The sequence below is a fragment of the Schistocerca americana genome, chromosome 1 (genome assembly GCF_021461395.2).
Source record: "Schistocerca americana isolate TAMUIC-IGC-003095 chromosome 1, iqSchAmer2.1, whole genome shotgun sequence".
NCBI classification, from domain to species: domain Eukaryota; kingdom Metazoa; phylum Arthropoda; class Insecta; order Orthoptera; family Acrididae; genus Schistocerca; species Schistocerca americana.
In genome coordinates, this window is record NC_060119.1 from 428,095,150 (window position 1) to 428,111,758 (window position 16,609).

Below are 16,609 nucleotides of genomic sequence, written 5' to 3' on the forward strand. Positions count from 1 at the left end.
ATAAGCAATTTTAAAGTTTTGAATACAAATTAAATTTACCATTTCCGAAGGTTCGGAAAATGCAAAACATAAAAACTTTAAAAATTTATTTAAAAAACTATAAGAGATACAGCAAAAAAAATTTGCAGGTGTTGTCAGGATGGTGTTAGAATCATTTGAGCCAAATTTCATGAAAATCTAAGGAGGTGGGTGTAAAATTTATTTTTTATTGGGTGATTTGATATGGAATGACCCAGCTGAATATTGGACCAGTGTTGTGGATTTCCAGTAAAACATTACACTGTGACGAGTCGGTGTTCCTTATCTGTTATACTGTGAGTGTGGGTGGGGATGGAGGGAAATTGTACACCTTCAGTTCTGTGTTCACTGAATGTCGGGTTTGTTTCATAGGAGGCGGCCTGTTGAATTCCCTTTCTGGAGAATATGCCATCAGCTAGAGATTCTTCTTCATAACGCACCTTTAACCAAAACAAACTTCTATTTGTATGCGCAGTGTTGGTATACTCTTGCAAGAGACATCTCGTATCCTTATATTGTTAATATATCATGTCTTACTATGTTTCCTTTACATTTATCTTAACAAATCCAGATGTAAATGTAACCGTTTGTCACAAGCTTCCCATTGTATATAAAGTACTTATTTTGCTGTGCACATATACATAGATTTTTAAGTTTGGTAATCCACGTTTCTTACCCTTCTTTTTGCCAAAAGTCTGCAGGCTATTGCTCGTAATCTCTTTCTGTGTGGCCATGTTCATTATATGTTTATAAGATCTAGGATAGTTTAATTATATTTTTCAAGAATACAGTGAAAATGTAAGACACAGCTGTATGCAAATCTAAATCTTAGACAACGTAGCAGACAACACTGGGCCTCGTGGGTGTCAATCCATTTGGTCCACGCAGAATGTAAGCTTACCTGAGGCTAAAGACACTCAACAATCATTCCTATGAATTTCTGGCATCGAAAATAGCATCCCAGTATAACATTTTGGATACTCTAAGCAGCCCAAATTATCTCAGTATATTTAATTCGTGCACAAGATCATCGGAATTCAACTTTATATTTTAAGTTGTTTCTTTTTAAACTTCTCGAAATTTTTGAAATTACTATTGGGTATAACATAAAGTGCAAAGGTAAAAACACATAACACTGTCCTAGTTCTTTTCTTAAGTAATTTTTTTCCAAAATTTTAACATGGCATCATTTGTGCTTAATCTTATGAAAATGTCAGACAGGTCAGGTAAACCAATATGAAACTGTTCACAGTATTCTGACACATATGTGTTCCACCAATTCAGTTGCAATTTTGTAGCAAAATCAGATAATCTTATTATCCACTGTTTTTGGTGAGAGGTTTGTTAGTTACCAACTTCACGCCAGTTTGAACCTTCGGTTCAAAGGAAACCCTATTACACCACTCCAAATATGTCAAGTTGGGAAAGACAAATGCTACCTGACATAAATCTGTACGCGTTTTGAAATATTTAACCTGACACTAGTGCCAAGTGTTTATTTTTCACTCTGTATCTAATTCTGCAAACTCTGTAGTTAATGGATGTGTGCCACAATCAGACCCTCTAGCTATGTCAGAATATACAAGGGTTGCTCAGAAATTAATGTACCACATTTTTTTTCTTCAACAATTCTTTATTGAACGTAATGAGAATTACACACATGAAAGAATGATGTTTTGTCTACACAGCCTATTTTTCCACATAATCTCCATCCCGTTCTATGGCCTTCCTCCAACACGAAACTAGGGCATGTGTACCCTGTCAGTACCAGTCCTTGTCTTGATGGCAGAGCCGGTGCTTCACTGTGTGAACCACCACCTCATCATCCTCAAAACGTGTTCCACAAATGGCATCCTTTAATGGCCTGAACAAGTTGAATTGCGAGGGAGCTAGGTCAGGTGTGACAGCCGTTGATAGTCTCCCCGACTGCTGCGAATTGTGGAACTCCGCCTAACTGCCTTCTGATAACCGTGCCCTCTGTGCCCAGTGACTAACTGTAATTCTGTTGACAGCTTATGCTCCATAGACTCTGCACAAGTGTTTGTGAATATTCTCCACAGTTTCTTTCTCTGCAATGAAAAATTCAATGATGGCACATTGCTTGTAACATACATCATCTACAGACACCATTTTGAAAATGCCCTGCAGCTACACTATTTGTCTGAAGTGATGGAAATTTGGCACTCTCACCCAGAAGACTTCAAATAATACATACCGTATTTACTCGAATCTAAGCCGCACTTTTTTTCCGGTTTTTGTAATCCAAAAAACCGCCTGCGGCTTAGAATCGAGTGCAAAGCGGAAGTTCTGAAAAATGTTGGTAGGTGCCGCCACAACTAACTTCTGTCGTCGAATATATGTAGCGCTTCGCAGACACAAAGATAAATACTGGCACCAAAACCTCTGCGTCAGTAAATAAATGTAAAAAAAAAAAAAGGTGGAAGACGAGCTTTTTTTCTCCGCCCTGAGTTTCGACCACTGCATTTTCATACATTATCTAACGAAGTAAATACAAATTCTGTATTGTTCATCTTCGAATGTAGCAGCATTTCAATGTACTACGAAAATCCGACTGGCAAGACTGTTTGGGATGTTTTTCAATACGGCCAACTCTGCGTTCTGCATTTTTTCCTACCTGTGAGAAGAGATGGTTGCTAATAGGAACTTTTATGAATTGTGAGTCACATGCAGTATTCTCTTCACCATAATGATAATACGAATATAAACATTTAGCCATGTATTCTTTCGCGTTTGCTGCTATCTCATTTAAATCCTATCTGCCTAATAAACTACAAAACTAGAATGAGACAACAGCAAACGCGGAAGAATATACATATCATGTCATGTTTATTATCGTATTATTCTTATGCCGAATAGGGATACAGTCAGAAATGAAGCACGGCAATTGATTAGATTTTAAAATCTAAGATGACTCTAATTTCTGTGCAGAATGTAATGTACAAAAGAGGTGTCTGCAAAGATTTTCAAACGGAGAAAAATTTTAGCTAAACTCTCGTTCAGAACATCTTCCATCATACGCAGTCCTTTCTTTCTTTCTTTCTTTTTTTTTTTTTTTTAAAAAAGCGGTGGTAGCGCGCACAAAAGCAAGCCATGCCGCGAGCGGCGACAGGTTGTAACCACTCATTATCAGAATACAACAAACAATGCATGACACAGTACAGTACTGCATTTTCAGCTTAGAGTGATGTAAACACCTACAACAAAGAGAGCAGCACTTATCAGATCAAAGAAAATAAGCAATCAATTCAAACCAGACGAAGCATGTTAAAAAGGAAAGGTACCCGTATAAATACGGATGGGGTGCCTGGCGCATAGCAACGGCTACCTGGTAAAGCTTAACTATTAAGCTTACGACTCGAACCAAACTACTATAGCTGTATCGTCATTCATTCGACCTAAATTGTGTCTCATATTACAGAGGACCAATTTTCTTTCAATTTGGAGGTGCGGCCTAAAACTTTTCTCTCCCCTTGAATTTCGAGTCTCAGATTTCAGGTGCGGCTTAGATTCGGGAAAATGTTTTTTCCTCGATTTCGAGTCTCATTTTTCAGGTGTGGCTTAGATTTGAGTGCGGTTTAAATTCGAGTAAATACGGTACATAATGTATCGCATTTGTAACATTATTTTCGCCTGAGAAGAAAATGTGATGCAATACTTTCTGGGCAACCCTTGTATCTTCTCTGTTGAGGTGGTCTGTGTCTTTTCTAATTGAGTTATTTTATTGTTAATCTCCTATTTCTCCTTATGCAGCTCTAATCTTAAGTTTTACTAGTGCTGTACTGTAGCTGCAATCTCACCTCCTTTAACTTTTATTTTAGCAGTTAGTTCCCTTTTCAAATCTGCATTTGATCCCACAATATCATTTATACTGGTATTTAATTGTGCAATAAATTTCTTAAACCACTCCGGTAGATCCATCGCTTTGCTTTATGTCACCATTTTTTTGGGCATAAAATGACTACAATAATACATTTATAACTAAAATTAGTGTGCTACAGTAACACTAGCGACCATAAGATTCCACTACATCCACAAAGTCTGTTTTTGTCAAACCCCTTGCATTTCACTGCACAATGCAAACACCAGCACTACCATCAGCCACAAAGATACCTCAACATAGACTGAATACAGCTCACTGAATCTCTTGCGGTGCTCACCAGGTTGTGATGCTGACAGATAGCAGGACCTATGCGGTGTATTGCATGACTGCATGGGACACAGCGGAAGCAGATGCTGTCAGTTAACAAGCCACAGAGGTGATCCATGACTACTGCTATGAAGTTGTTAAGTTGTTGTGGCACTGGTGACATAATTGAAGTTCTCCTATGTCATGAACGAAGATCTCCTGTCTCATAGACTACTAAAATTCTTCTTTCGAAATTGTAGTCGAAAAATTTGATACTTGCTCATTGACTAGACAGTTGTAATGCTGTTGAACTGCTTTTGTGTTGGTGGGTAATCTTGACTGTTGATCTCCATTCCTAAGAACAGCAGTTATGTATTCCAATGAAACCTTTGTCCAAAATCATGATTCTCTTCTCTTTAATTTATTCTTCTCCAAATTTTGTCACTTTCCTAACACAACAGCATTGTAGGTCCATCAATTGGGGTGCCAGAATGAAATGTCATTGTAATGCACTATGACTTATTGCTTCCAAGTGCTGTGATGTAATCCAAATTAAATAGCTGCTTGTAGATATTTACTACTACTCACTAAATTCATGTTGAATTTTCCAGCACAGAAATGCTAGACTTCTGTCATGGTCTCGAAGATGAAATGCACCTGCTTCCTGTGTGATTTAATTTGTAACTTTTCAGTCGCCACTATAAATTACCGTATTTACTCGAATCTAAGCCGCACTCGAATCTAAGCCGCACCTGAAAAATGAGACTCGAAATCAAGGAAAAAAAAATTTCCCGAATCTACGCCGCACCTGACATTTGAGACTCAAAATTCAAGAGGAGAGAAAAGTTTTAGGCCGCACCTCCAAATCGAAACAAAGTTGGTCCATTGTAATATGATACACAATTTAGGTCGAATGAATGACGATACAGCTACAGTAGTTTGGTTCGAGTCGTAAGCTTAGCAGTTATGCTTCACCAGGTAGCCATTGCTATGCGTCAGGCGCTCCGTCCGTATTTATACGGGTACCCTTCCTTTTTCACATGCTTCGTCTGGCTTTGACTTGATTGCATATTTTTCTTTGATCTGATAAGTGCCGTTCTCTTTGTTATAGGTGTTTACGTCACTCTAAGCTGAAAATGCATTACTGTACTGAGTCATGCATTGGTTGTTGCGACATGGCTTGCTTTTGTGCGCGCTACCGCGTCTTACAATAAAAAATAAAAAAAGAGAGGAATTGTCTCATAACCGAAACAATGGCAAGAGACTGCTATTTGTTGTTACTTACACTGCTGCCTTCTTTGATAATGATCAACAAGAACCAAATAATAGACTGCGTATGATAGAAGATGTTCTGAAGGAGAGTTTAGCGAAAATTTTTCTCCGTTTGAAAATCTTTGCAGGCGCCTCTTTAGTACATTACATTCTGCACAGACATTAGAGTAATCTTAGATTTAAAAATGTAGTCAATTGCCGTGCTTCATTTCTGACTGTACCACTATTACGCATAAGAATAATACGAATATAAACATGACATGATATGTATATTCTTACACGTTTGCTGTTGTCTCACTCTAGTTTCGTAGTTTATTAGGCAGACAGGATTTAAGTGAGATAGCAGCAAACACGAAACAATACATGGCAAAATGTTTATATTCGTATTATCATTATGGTGAAGAGAATACTGCATGTGATTCACAATTCATAAAAGTTCCTATTAGCAACCATCTCTTCTCACAGGTATGAAAAAATTCAGAACGTAGAGTTGGCCATATTGACAAACCTGTAAAGTCTTGTCAGTTGGACATTCATAGTACATTGGAATGCTGCTACATTCGAAGATGAACAATACGGAATTTGTATTTACTTCGTTGGATAAAGTATGAAAATGCAGTGGTCGAAACTCGGGGCGGAGAAAAAAGCTCATCTTCCACCTTTTTTTTTTACATTTATTTACTGACGCAGAGGTTTTGGCGCCGGTATTTATCTTTGTGCCTGCAAAGCATGCCTGTGTTGCGCTACATATATTCGACGGCAGAGGTTAGTTGTGGCGGCACCTACCAACATTTATCAGAACTTCCGCTTGCTTTGCACTCGATTCTAAGCCGCAGACGGTTTTTTGGATTACAATAACCGGAAAAAAAGTGCGGCTTAGATTCAAGTAAATACGGTAATAATCCTGACTTGCTATACTTCCAGTCAAGAGCCAAAGTAATCTTTTAACTCAATGTAGATATGGACTACTACTCCTCTCCACCTTCTTCTGTTCTAGAAATTGTAAATCCAACTTCTACAAAAATTATGTAGAAATACATCTTTGGCAATCAGATCAAATTCTTTGGCAATCAGATTAAATTGAATTTCTGTTATTACACAGCAAAAAAGATGAACTGTAACACTGTATCTGCTCAATACATCAAGATTGACTATGTGTGACAGAAGCCGTATATAATAAATGAATAAAACCTAGAAAATGACCCCTAAAACTCCCTAGGAATCGGTGACATCATCACGATTGTCTCCAGCGTCCTTCTGCCTTGCCATCTCCGGGACATGATACTTGACAGGGAATAAACTGCCAACTAGCACGTGTTGCAGAGCTTGTCAATACTGCCATTGCCATCCTAGCTTGCAGATATGCTGCCTCCATTCCACACTAGATTTATATAAAAAAAAAAAATTAATTAATTAATTCCTATACAGCATAACATTCCAAACTTATTACGAGAATGAACTGTCGTGGTGCTATTGGTGATCATTCGTCAGTTCGGTATATGTCATTCAACACATCATTTCACCAAAGTGATATGTTCCTGTCTGCCACTCAACACACATTCCATGTGGTGAATAACAATCTATCCATTTCAGATTGTTGTTATTGCAAAACTAATGAAACATGCCTAGAAGCCCTCAGTACAAAATTTTTTCATGAAGAAGTCCTTCTCTTCCTTTATAGTAACACACTTCTGTACACTTTGCAGGTTCAGTCACAACTTTCACACCAGTTCAGGTCTTAATCAAATGTGAGTGCCAATCATGTTGATTGGATACCACACCAACTGATTAACAGTGGTGGTATTCTACTGTGCTTGCAAAAATATAGTGTGTGCAATGAAACTGACTCTGCTTAAATGTTGCGAAGCTGTTACTTTCTATATGGCTGACATCTTCCTGTCCATCCTTAACTGTTGGAGGCTTACCTGTTTGTTTCATTAATTTTGAAGAATATGTTACTAATAACTAGTCTGAATGTATCTCAAAACTTGAAACACCTTTCCTCTGGTTTTCCTCTTCCCAGATCCACCTTATTCTCTAATTCTGTCTTCTTTTCCTTTACTTACATTTCCCTCTCTTGCAGCTATCATATTTTTCATGCATTTCCGCAAATTTTCTAGACTGTTAAGTTCCCCCATATATTGTCGTTGCATCATTTTCACTGGCTTGTTTTAAGGGAATGTGCAATTGTGCAGTCAAGTTTTTTCAGAATCATTTCCCATAATTTTCATTTGAATAACAATAATTTTCTGACCATACAAGAGCTGATAGAGAAAAACAAATTCTGAACTAATAATATTAGTCTTGAGACTGTGCTGGTCTAGTGGGTAGAGTGCCAGACTCTGGCCCTGAAGGTCCCAAGTTCCGTACCATGTAGGTACAGATATTTTTCCTTATTCCAGTCCCTCCTGGTGGTCCTGGATCCACTCAGTGTGCCGTCAAAATGATTACCTTTTTTGGGAGTGGTCCTGGGTCCACTCAGTGTGCCGTCAAAATGATTACCTTTTTTTTGGGGGGGGGGGGGGGCGGGGGGGGGGGGGCGACGACACAAAATGCAGCCGGTGTGAGGGGCCCACCACCCCTAGTGCCTCGGTGAGTAGAAAGGCTCCACTGTACCTGTAGTCTGGCCAATGGTCGAGACGTGGGCTACAGACTTAACCTTTTTACCTTTCCATAGCATCAATTTTTCTATCTCACATTTCTCAGTTATTTTCATACATGCGCTTCTCTCATTGTAAAGTACTTGTTCACTTTGTTCCCAATAACACTCCCCTTGCAATCCACATACATCTAGAAACCAGATCGTGGAATTAGTTTATCTGTGCATTTATTATTATTATTATTATTATTATTATTTGCATGAGAAGTGGTCATGTTGTCATTTCTAACGGTACTTCATTTCCAGTTTCCAATCTGTATAGTTTGTATTTTTAATGTAATGACTCCTGTTGCCTTCTGCATTGCTGTATCATTAAATCACTGCTGATTCCTCCACTTTCTGAGAATTTGCCTTGAGGGATTTAGGGAAACCAATAGAAAACTGGAGACATATTTGAAATCTGATCTTTCCAAATGTAGAATGAGAAATACTCCTTATCCCAGAAGTTTTAAGTGAATTGTGGATGAGATATCTTCTGGATATTCACTATAACTTTACTCAAACTTGGGCACTTGGAAATTACTAGTAAAAGATGCTTTGTGTTAGTCTGTGTTGCTTTGAAATGCCTAACATGTTTCATGTTAGAGGAGCGATAAATATTAAATAATGAAATAATTGAGACCTGAGAAACTTTGCTGGCTGTGGTGGCCAAGCAGTTTTAGTCACTTCAGCCCGGAACCGTGTGACTGCTACGGTCGCAGGTTCGAATCCTGCCTCGGGTATGGATGTGTGTGATGTCCTTAGGTTAGTTAGGTTTAAGTAGTTCTAAGTTATAGGGGACTGATGACCTCAGATGTTAAGTCCCATAGTGCTCAGAGCCAACTGGAGAAACTTCTAAGAATATAAAAAGTAGAGAGAAAAAATGTCAATGAAGAACTGAGAATCTGTTTTAGGGTTTTAGAAGGATAAAAAATGGATAAAACAAGATTTGAAAATTTGTCAGCTTCATAGATAATTGAGAAATGATATCAGCAGAAAGGTGTGAGAGAAAATTAACAGTATCACCAACACACATGTTACCACCGAAAACTTCGGCGCAGGAACAGGTAGATGGAAATAATACACCAAATGCTTCTACAAAATGGAAACACTGTCCAACTGCATCATAGCAGAAGATATGAAAGAAACGATTGAATGAATGGATGTGCAGTCAAACAAGTTGGCTGATAAATGTGAAATATTTTGCCCTAGGATAGAGAAACAGATGTTTGGAACAGAATGCTTGAAGTGTGGCAATACATTGAAGGGACTGGCTATTGGAAAGCTTAAAATGTGAAGGTGAAGATATGTTAAAATGTCGTGCTATACAAAGGGTCTAAAATTATATTGGTGTATAAAGTAAAAAATAAAGAAATACTGGAAGAGATGAAGAAGGAGAAAGAAATATATTGAAAATTCAGACCAGAAGGAGGAGCAGTGCCAGAAACAGCACTAGTGAATTTGGAAGAAATGAAAACATTGCAGGAAATGTTAGAGACTAAAATTTGCATTGTATATTGTGCGGGGACATTGGATGTAGCAGATATTTATTGGTTTTTCATCTGATTTGCCCCCATCTCCTATCTGCGACTTAAACTGATGTCACTCGTGGGTGTAGTTCTTGTCCCAAATGATATTTAATTTTCCTGTTAGTTTAATGTATATTTGCATTTATACCTCACTCTTTCTGTGGTTTCTTAAAGTATGCACTGCTGTACCTTGTATGTGACAGAGGTTAAAGCAGTTTACTTGAGGTTGCTTGTCACTTGTAAGATTTACTTTTGCTGCTTAAAAGAGAGAGAATAGTACTTTTTCAGAAGTTTGAAGATACATTGTTAAGTTTTTCAGTGTTTTAAATTGCACGGTCAGAGTTTTTTTATAATTGGTGATTATAGACTGTATGTTCTCCATAGATTGTATGTCCTCTTTCCTTACTATTTTCCCATGTTTGTTTTTTTTGTACAGTGTTTACATTAATTTGCTCATTTCATGTTTATTTGTTTATGAGTATTCAATTTTTAATAGAAAGGAATGGAAGAAGATTTTGCTGCAAATACCTCTCAGGAATTACAGGCATGTCTTCTGTTTTGGCCAAAGTCTATTTCCTAATGTTAGGAGCAGTGGCCTGTGTCAACAGAAACATAAAGTAAGCTGCAACTGCCTCTCGGACAGCTCTGTGAGGATGTTTGTTGAATGCTGCTTTCTGCCTTTGTTGCAGGTCTGTAGTGGTATCGTTACGACTCTTGCCTAAGCTGTTTGGCTCATTCCAACAGTTCCGTGGAATGGACACCCACCAGGTGACTACTTGGGCAGAAAGAGAGCACAACATGATGGAATGCTTCTTCAACAATTTGAAGGTGTACACAAAGGAGGGACCAAAAAACAGCCTCTACTCGCATCAGACTGAAATCCAAGTGCGTCTGCAGTTTCTGACCACAATTTACGCTCCAATTTGTTCTCCTGAGAATTTCAGGTCAGTTCAAAATCGTGTATTTGAGATGATTCTATAACCACATGGAAAGGATAAAACAAACAGTGGAAAATCCAGGATGAAATGCTACTCACCAAATACGGAGGTAATGAGGCATTGTCTACATCTGTGACTTAGCACCTCCACTATATGATGAGTAGCAACTATTCTTTTCATTATACTGAAAAGGATAAATGCTACTCGCCACATAGAGGAGGCAGCGACTCACCACTTAGAGGAAGCACTGAGTGACACACAGGCACATAGAATAGGACTGCTAGATATTACTTGGCTATTGAACTGAGTCCTTAATCAAACATAGACAAAACAAAACATACAAACATTAACGCTTGCAAGACCCTCACACACATGGCCACTATTGTGTCTGGTAACTAAAGCCCAACTATAGTTGTGTCGAAGGTGAACAATGATCTTCGCTGAGGTGGGCAGTGGGAGTACAGAACAGTGTGGAGCAGGAAGTGAGAGTGATGGCAGGGTAGGAGTGGGGAAAGATGCTAGTTGTTTTGTCCACATTTGATGAAAGACTTAGTCCAGTAGCTGATACTATCTGGTAGTCATTTTGTGTGTGTGTGTGTGTGTGTGTGTGTGTGTGTGTGTGTGTGTGTGTTTTGTCTGTCACTCAATACCTCCACTATGTGAGGAGTACCATCTATCCTTTTCATATTACCATTAACCATCCCAGATTTTCCCTTGGTTGATATGATTGTACTTTGAGGTGACGACAAAAGTCAGAGAATATCAGTATGCACACGTGTAGATGGTGGTAGTATCATGTACACAAGGTATAAGAATGGTGTGCAGTGGTGATCTTTGTGAAAAGGTTTACAATGTGATTATGGCCACATGACCCATTTAACAGACTTTAAATGCTGAATGGTAGTTGGAGCTAGCATGGGGCATTCCACTTCGGAAATTGTTAGGTAATTCAGTACTTTTAGATCCAAAGTGTCCAGAATGTACTGAGAAGACCAAATTCCAGCCATTACCTCTCACCACTGGCAACACAGTGGCTGATGACCTTCACTTAAAGACCAAGAGCAGCAATGTTTGTGTAGGGTTGTCAGTGCCAACAATCATGCAACATTGCATGAAATAGTCACAGAAGCAAATGTGTGAAGTGTGCCGAACATATCCATTTGGACAGTGTGGCAAAATTTGGCGTTAATGGACTATGGCAACAGATGGCAGGCATGAGTGGCTCTACTAAAAGCACAACATCGCCTGCAGCTTCTCTACTGGGCTCGTGCCTCGTCAGATTAGCCCCGATTTCAGTTGTTAAGAGCTGATGGCTGGGTTCAAGTGTGAGAGAGACTACATGAAGCCATTGACCCAGGTCATCAACAAGGCACTGTGCAAGCTGTGGTGGATCCATAGTGGTGTGGGATGTGTTTACACATAATGGTCTGGGTCCTCTGTTCCAACTGAACTGATCGTTGACTGGAAATGGTATGTTTGGCTATTTGGAGACCTGTTGCACCCATTCATTCCCAAAGAACAATGGAATTTTATGGATGGCAATGCACCATGTCACTGGGCCACAATTGTTTGCGAATGGTTTGGAGAACATACTGGACAACTCGAATGATTGATTTGGCCATTCAGATTCTCAGACATGAACTCAATTGACCATTTATGAGTCATAATCGAGAGGTCAGTTTATGCACAAAATCCTGCACTGGCAATACTTTTGCTATTTTGGATGGCGGTACACACTACATGGCTCAACATTTCTGCATTGGACTTCCAGCAACTTGTTGAGTCCATGCCCACATAAGAGTTGCTGCACTACGCAGGGCACAAGGCGGTTCAACACAATATTAGTTAGCATCCCATAACTTTTATCACCTCAGTGTACAATAGTTCAGTTAAATGTAGTGTTGCATGTATCTTTTTAGTCAGAAAATAAATAGTGACCTCTCATTATTCTGTCATGTGAGTCATTTTATTGGTTTCTTAAAACTTACACACTACTCATATACAAGCTGATTGGTTGGTTTTTTATTTACCAGCTCCATCACACACTATTTTAAATACTACACACACGTGTGTGTGTGTGTGTGTGTGTGTGTGTGTGTGTGTGTGTGTGTGTCTAGTTTAACGTTTGTGTCATATGATGATGATGATGATGATGATGATGATAGAAAGGAGAAAGTGAAACCTGGTGCATCACCATCAACAGTTTCACATGACCTCACTTCATGAGATACTGCAGAGAGGTTTGATATTTAAATCAGGATTTTGGCACTGAGTCTGGTGATCAGGGATTTTACATCACCACCTCTCCTCCCCTTGTCGGCCTAACACTGACAGTGGAAATTTTTTCCACCACCAGAGTTCGAACCAGCTCCCTCCTGGATCAAGCAACACCTCAAAAATGTGAATTAGTGACCTCGGCCATGGAGATGGGTTTCATATGCAAGTAAAATGATATTTTTGTAAAACAATACAAAAATATAGACTTAAATGGATAATTTTGAGTGACAGTCAGTCTTCATACTTCTAAACATTTTTGAAACCCATTTATTATTTATTTACCTACTGCTACTATCATATTGTCTTTATTTCTCATTCGTATAATATTTTAATAGACCTTAGTGTTCATGTCTTCCACATCTTTCCACTACACATCTGTACAGCCACACTAAATTCTGCAATGAAAATGTGGTATGTTTGTGTCACATTGTATTAAATAAGTAATTTCCTTTGCTTTCTTTACCTCATTATTGGTTGTTTATTTTGCACGCCTCTTTCTTTATTCTTTTACATCAGCTATTATCATGATAGAAGCTTGTAGTTTTGTCAAAGTCCTGGTATGTTACACACACAGAGGTTCCCACATATCTTTGACACATTTAATATTCATGGTACTTGTAAACTTTGGGCAAAACTGGGACTGATGTGCAAATATTATCTCTTTTAATTTGTAGAGGTTGGAAACGGGTGGGGGGAACAGTGGCATTTCAGTCTTTTCTAACACCCTTACACTTTCCAGCCATCCTTGCTGAACTAGCAATATTGAGAAAGAGGATTGTAATGATACTGTCATTTCTATTGTCCCAACCTAAAATGATTTTGATACATTGTTTATGTTCAGCTGCTGTTTTACTTTTCTAATTTGTAAATTCTTCTATGAACTGAGAAGTTACCAACATACTCACTGAGGCCAGAATACATTCTACACAATCTCACTTACTACACCAATTTTTTCCACTCTCATTAAAGATCATGAAACACAAGTATCAATGCCTCTTCAGTTGTGAATAGCCCCAGTGTGAAATATGATAGAGGAAAGCCTTGGTAAATATAAATAACGGAAGATCTAAAGGTAATAACTCATCATATAATTGAGGCATTGAGTCGCCGACTCACACATAAACAAAATTGAAAATGTTGTTATTCTTTCAGATCAGTCTTTTTTCATAGTAAACTCAATAAACATACAGTGAAATGTCGCTTTTACACTTTTCAAGGGACTTCATAAAAATGTAAAATTTGGGAACTAACATTTTAAGCTGTAAAAGTTACATACAGGATACCCCCTTGCACTTTATGTATGATATATGTACATAACAGGCATCAAAAGACTTGTCAGGGACTTTTTTACTATCTAATGAAGGTTTATTATCTAATAAAAACCGCTGATGTAACTATGTAACTGGAACTGATAACTGTTTGTGAGGTACGAACATTAGACTCAGTTTCATGTCATAATCAATATTTTTGAAAGCCTGCAGCTGTCAGTAATCACTTAAATAATGCAGTAAGTTACATATTTTTTCATACTTAGCACAACGCGTTTCAAGAATTTTTTTCTTGTTGCCAAGTGCAAATAAGTATTTTGTATGGTATTTGAATATGTGTTATTCTGCATCTCTTGCACTGTAATTGTCTTTTTGAGGTTATCAGATACTGTGCCTCATCAGTTATGTAGAAGACCACACACACACACACACACACACACACACACACACACACACACACACACAAATTATACTCACATTGTTTATTTGTGTAACACCTCAAAAAATACATATGTAAATATTGCACTTGACAACGAGAACAAATCGCTCAGCATGAATACAATATGTAACTGGCACTGTGTTTACACTAAAAACATTTGAGCGACACAAAGTGTCGTCCACGTGGCCATATGGCGAAACACACTAAATATGGTTCGACAAAGGTGTCATGATGATTAAAACAATCACAAAAGTGCATTTGTGCTGTAGAGACAGTTTGGAAATGGTTGTGTTTGGTCACGATATTTTCATTCGAACAAACCTAGTTACTCCCATCAGCCACCACACCAAGTAGAGCTTGGTAACAGCGGGAGATACGGTACGAATTGTTACAACTTGTACTTGTTTACTGGTTCAAATCCGCTGCATAGAGTGCCCTGGTGTCAAGAAACTTAACCACTTAATATTTGTAAACACTACTGGACAGCCAACATCATATTTTCTCCACAAATATTTTTTCGTAATGCATAAATCATGGGAAAATTATAAATTTGTTGATGCAGAATCAGGTACAGATTAGCATTGTGGGCACAGGAAATTTGACAGGACCAATAAAAAATGTCGTAAACGGTGGAAAAATGTAAATTCCGGGAATGTAAAAGCAGGGATAAACTGAACATGTACACAGCACCTGCGAGAGATGTCGAGGCTGTGGAAGAATGAATATGGAGTGTTTTGGCCGTGCATCCAACCTGTTTACGCATGGGGCATACTATTGTGGAAGACCCAAGTGCAAGACCTGACCTATGCACCCACAAAGTACATTTTATTCAATTCTCATCACAGGCATGTCCAATCTGTTCACAGTCAAGGCCACCTGTGAAAGCAGTTATGTCATATACTAAAACTGCCCTCACTTCTGGGCAGCCTTCTATGTGGCCATGCCCACCAAGCCACTGTCAACCTGAATGCCCACTGCCAAACTCTGTCAAAGATAAAAGCTGACACCCAGTGGAGGAACAATGTTTGAATTTAGTGGCTGCTTATCATCATATGCCATATATACCTTCCCACTCTTCCCAATACCTCATTGTTTGAGGCCCCAATCCTCAATCTCTGTAGGCTCCTTCACCCCATTCCCCGATCTCCACAGCCACCGTTTACCTCTTTCCCCTCGCCTCCTACTTCACTCATTGTGCACTCCAGTGGTTAGCACACTGGACTCGCATTCGGGAGGACGACGGTTCAATCCCGTCTCCGGCCATCCTGATTTAGGTTTTCCGTGATTTCCCTAAATCGCTTCAGGCAAATGCCGGGATGGTTCCTTTGAAAGGGCACGGCCGATTTCCTTCCCCATCCTTCCCTCACCCGAGCTTGCGCTCCGTCTCTAATGACCTCGTTGTCGACGGGACGTTAAACACTAATCTCCTTCTCCTCTATTGTGCACTCACACTCTCCTCTCTGCAGTCTTCCTCTTCATGTGCCCCATCTCCTCCTCCCAGTCCACTTCTCCTCTCATTGTGTGCTTCTCACAGCTCCCATTAACTGCACCAGTGCAAGATCATTGGTGCCACATCCCTACGTCATCTGCTTTCTGTCTCTCACCGAGCGAGGTGGCGCAGTGGTTAGCACACTGGACTCGCATTCGGGAGGACGACGGTTCAATCCCGTCTCCGGCCATCCTGATTTAGGTTTTCCGTGATTTCCCTAAATCCCTTCAGGCAAATGCCAGGATGGTTTCTTTGAAAGGGCACGGCCGATTTCCTTCCCCATCTTTCCCTCACCCGAGCTTGCGCTCCGTCTCTAATGACCTCGTTGTCGACGGGACGTTAAACACTAATCTCCTCCTCCTCCTTCTGTCTCTCCCTCCCAGCTGTCCCTTTGGAACTAATAGTTCTGTCTTCAGAGGGAGGGATATGTTGTGGAAGGTTAAAAAGAAAGGCCAGGTCAATCAACCCTCAAAATGAGAGAGATCCACTTGTAATGAGGCTAAGGGGTAAGTAGTGAATCCCTTTTACTTTCATAAGTTTCTGTTTGCAGTACTATACATTTTGCCGCCTCTAGGTAAGTATTATCTAGCAATT

The 16,609-nt window shown here is 39.2% G+C and overlaps 1 protein-coding gene across 1 annotated transcript in view; it reads left to right on the forward strand.

Annotated features, from left to right (window-relative positions):
• Positions 1-16,609, forward strand: part of LOC124602586 (ubiquitin carboxyl-terminal hydrolase 34) — a 499,996-nt gene that overhangs the window by 127,434 nt on the left and 355,953 nt on the right. Inside the window, exon 17 of the mRNA XM_047136330.1 lies at positions 10,294-10,548. Coding sequence (XP_046992286.1) covers positions 10,294-10,548 — 255 coding nt within the window. The remainder of the gene's footprint in view (positions 1-10,293; positions 10,549-16,609) is intronic.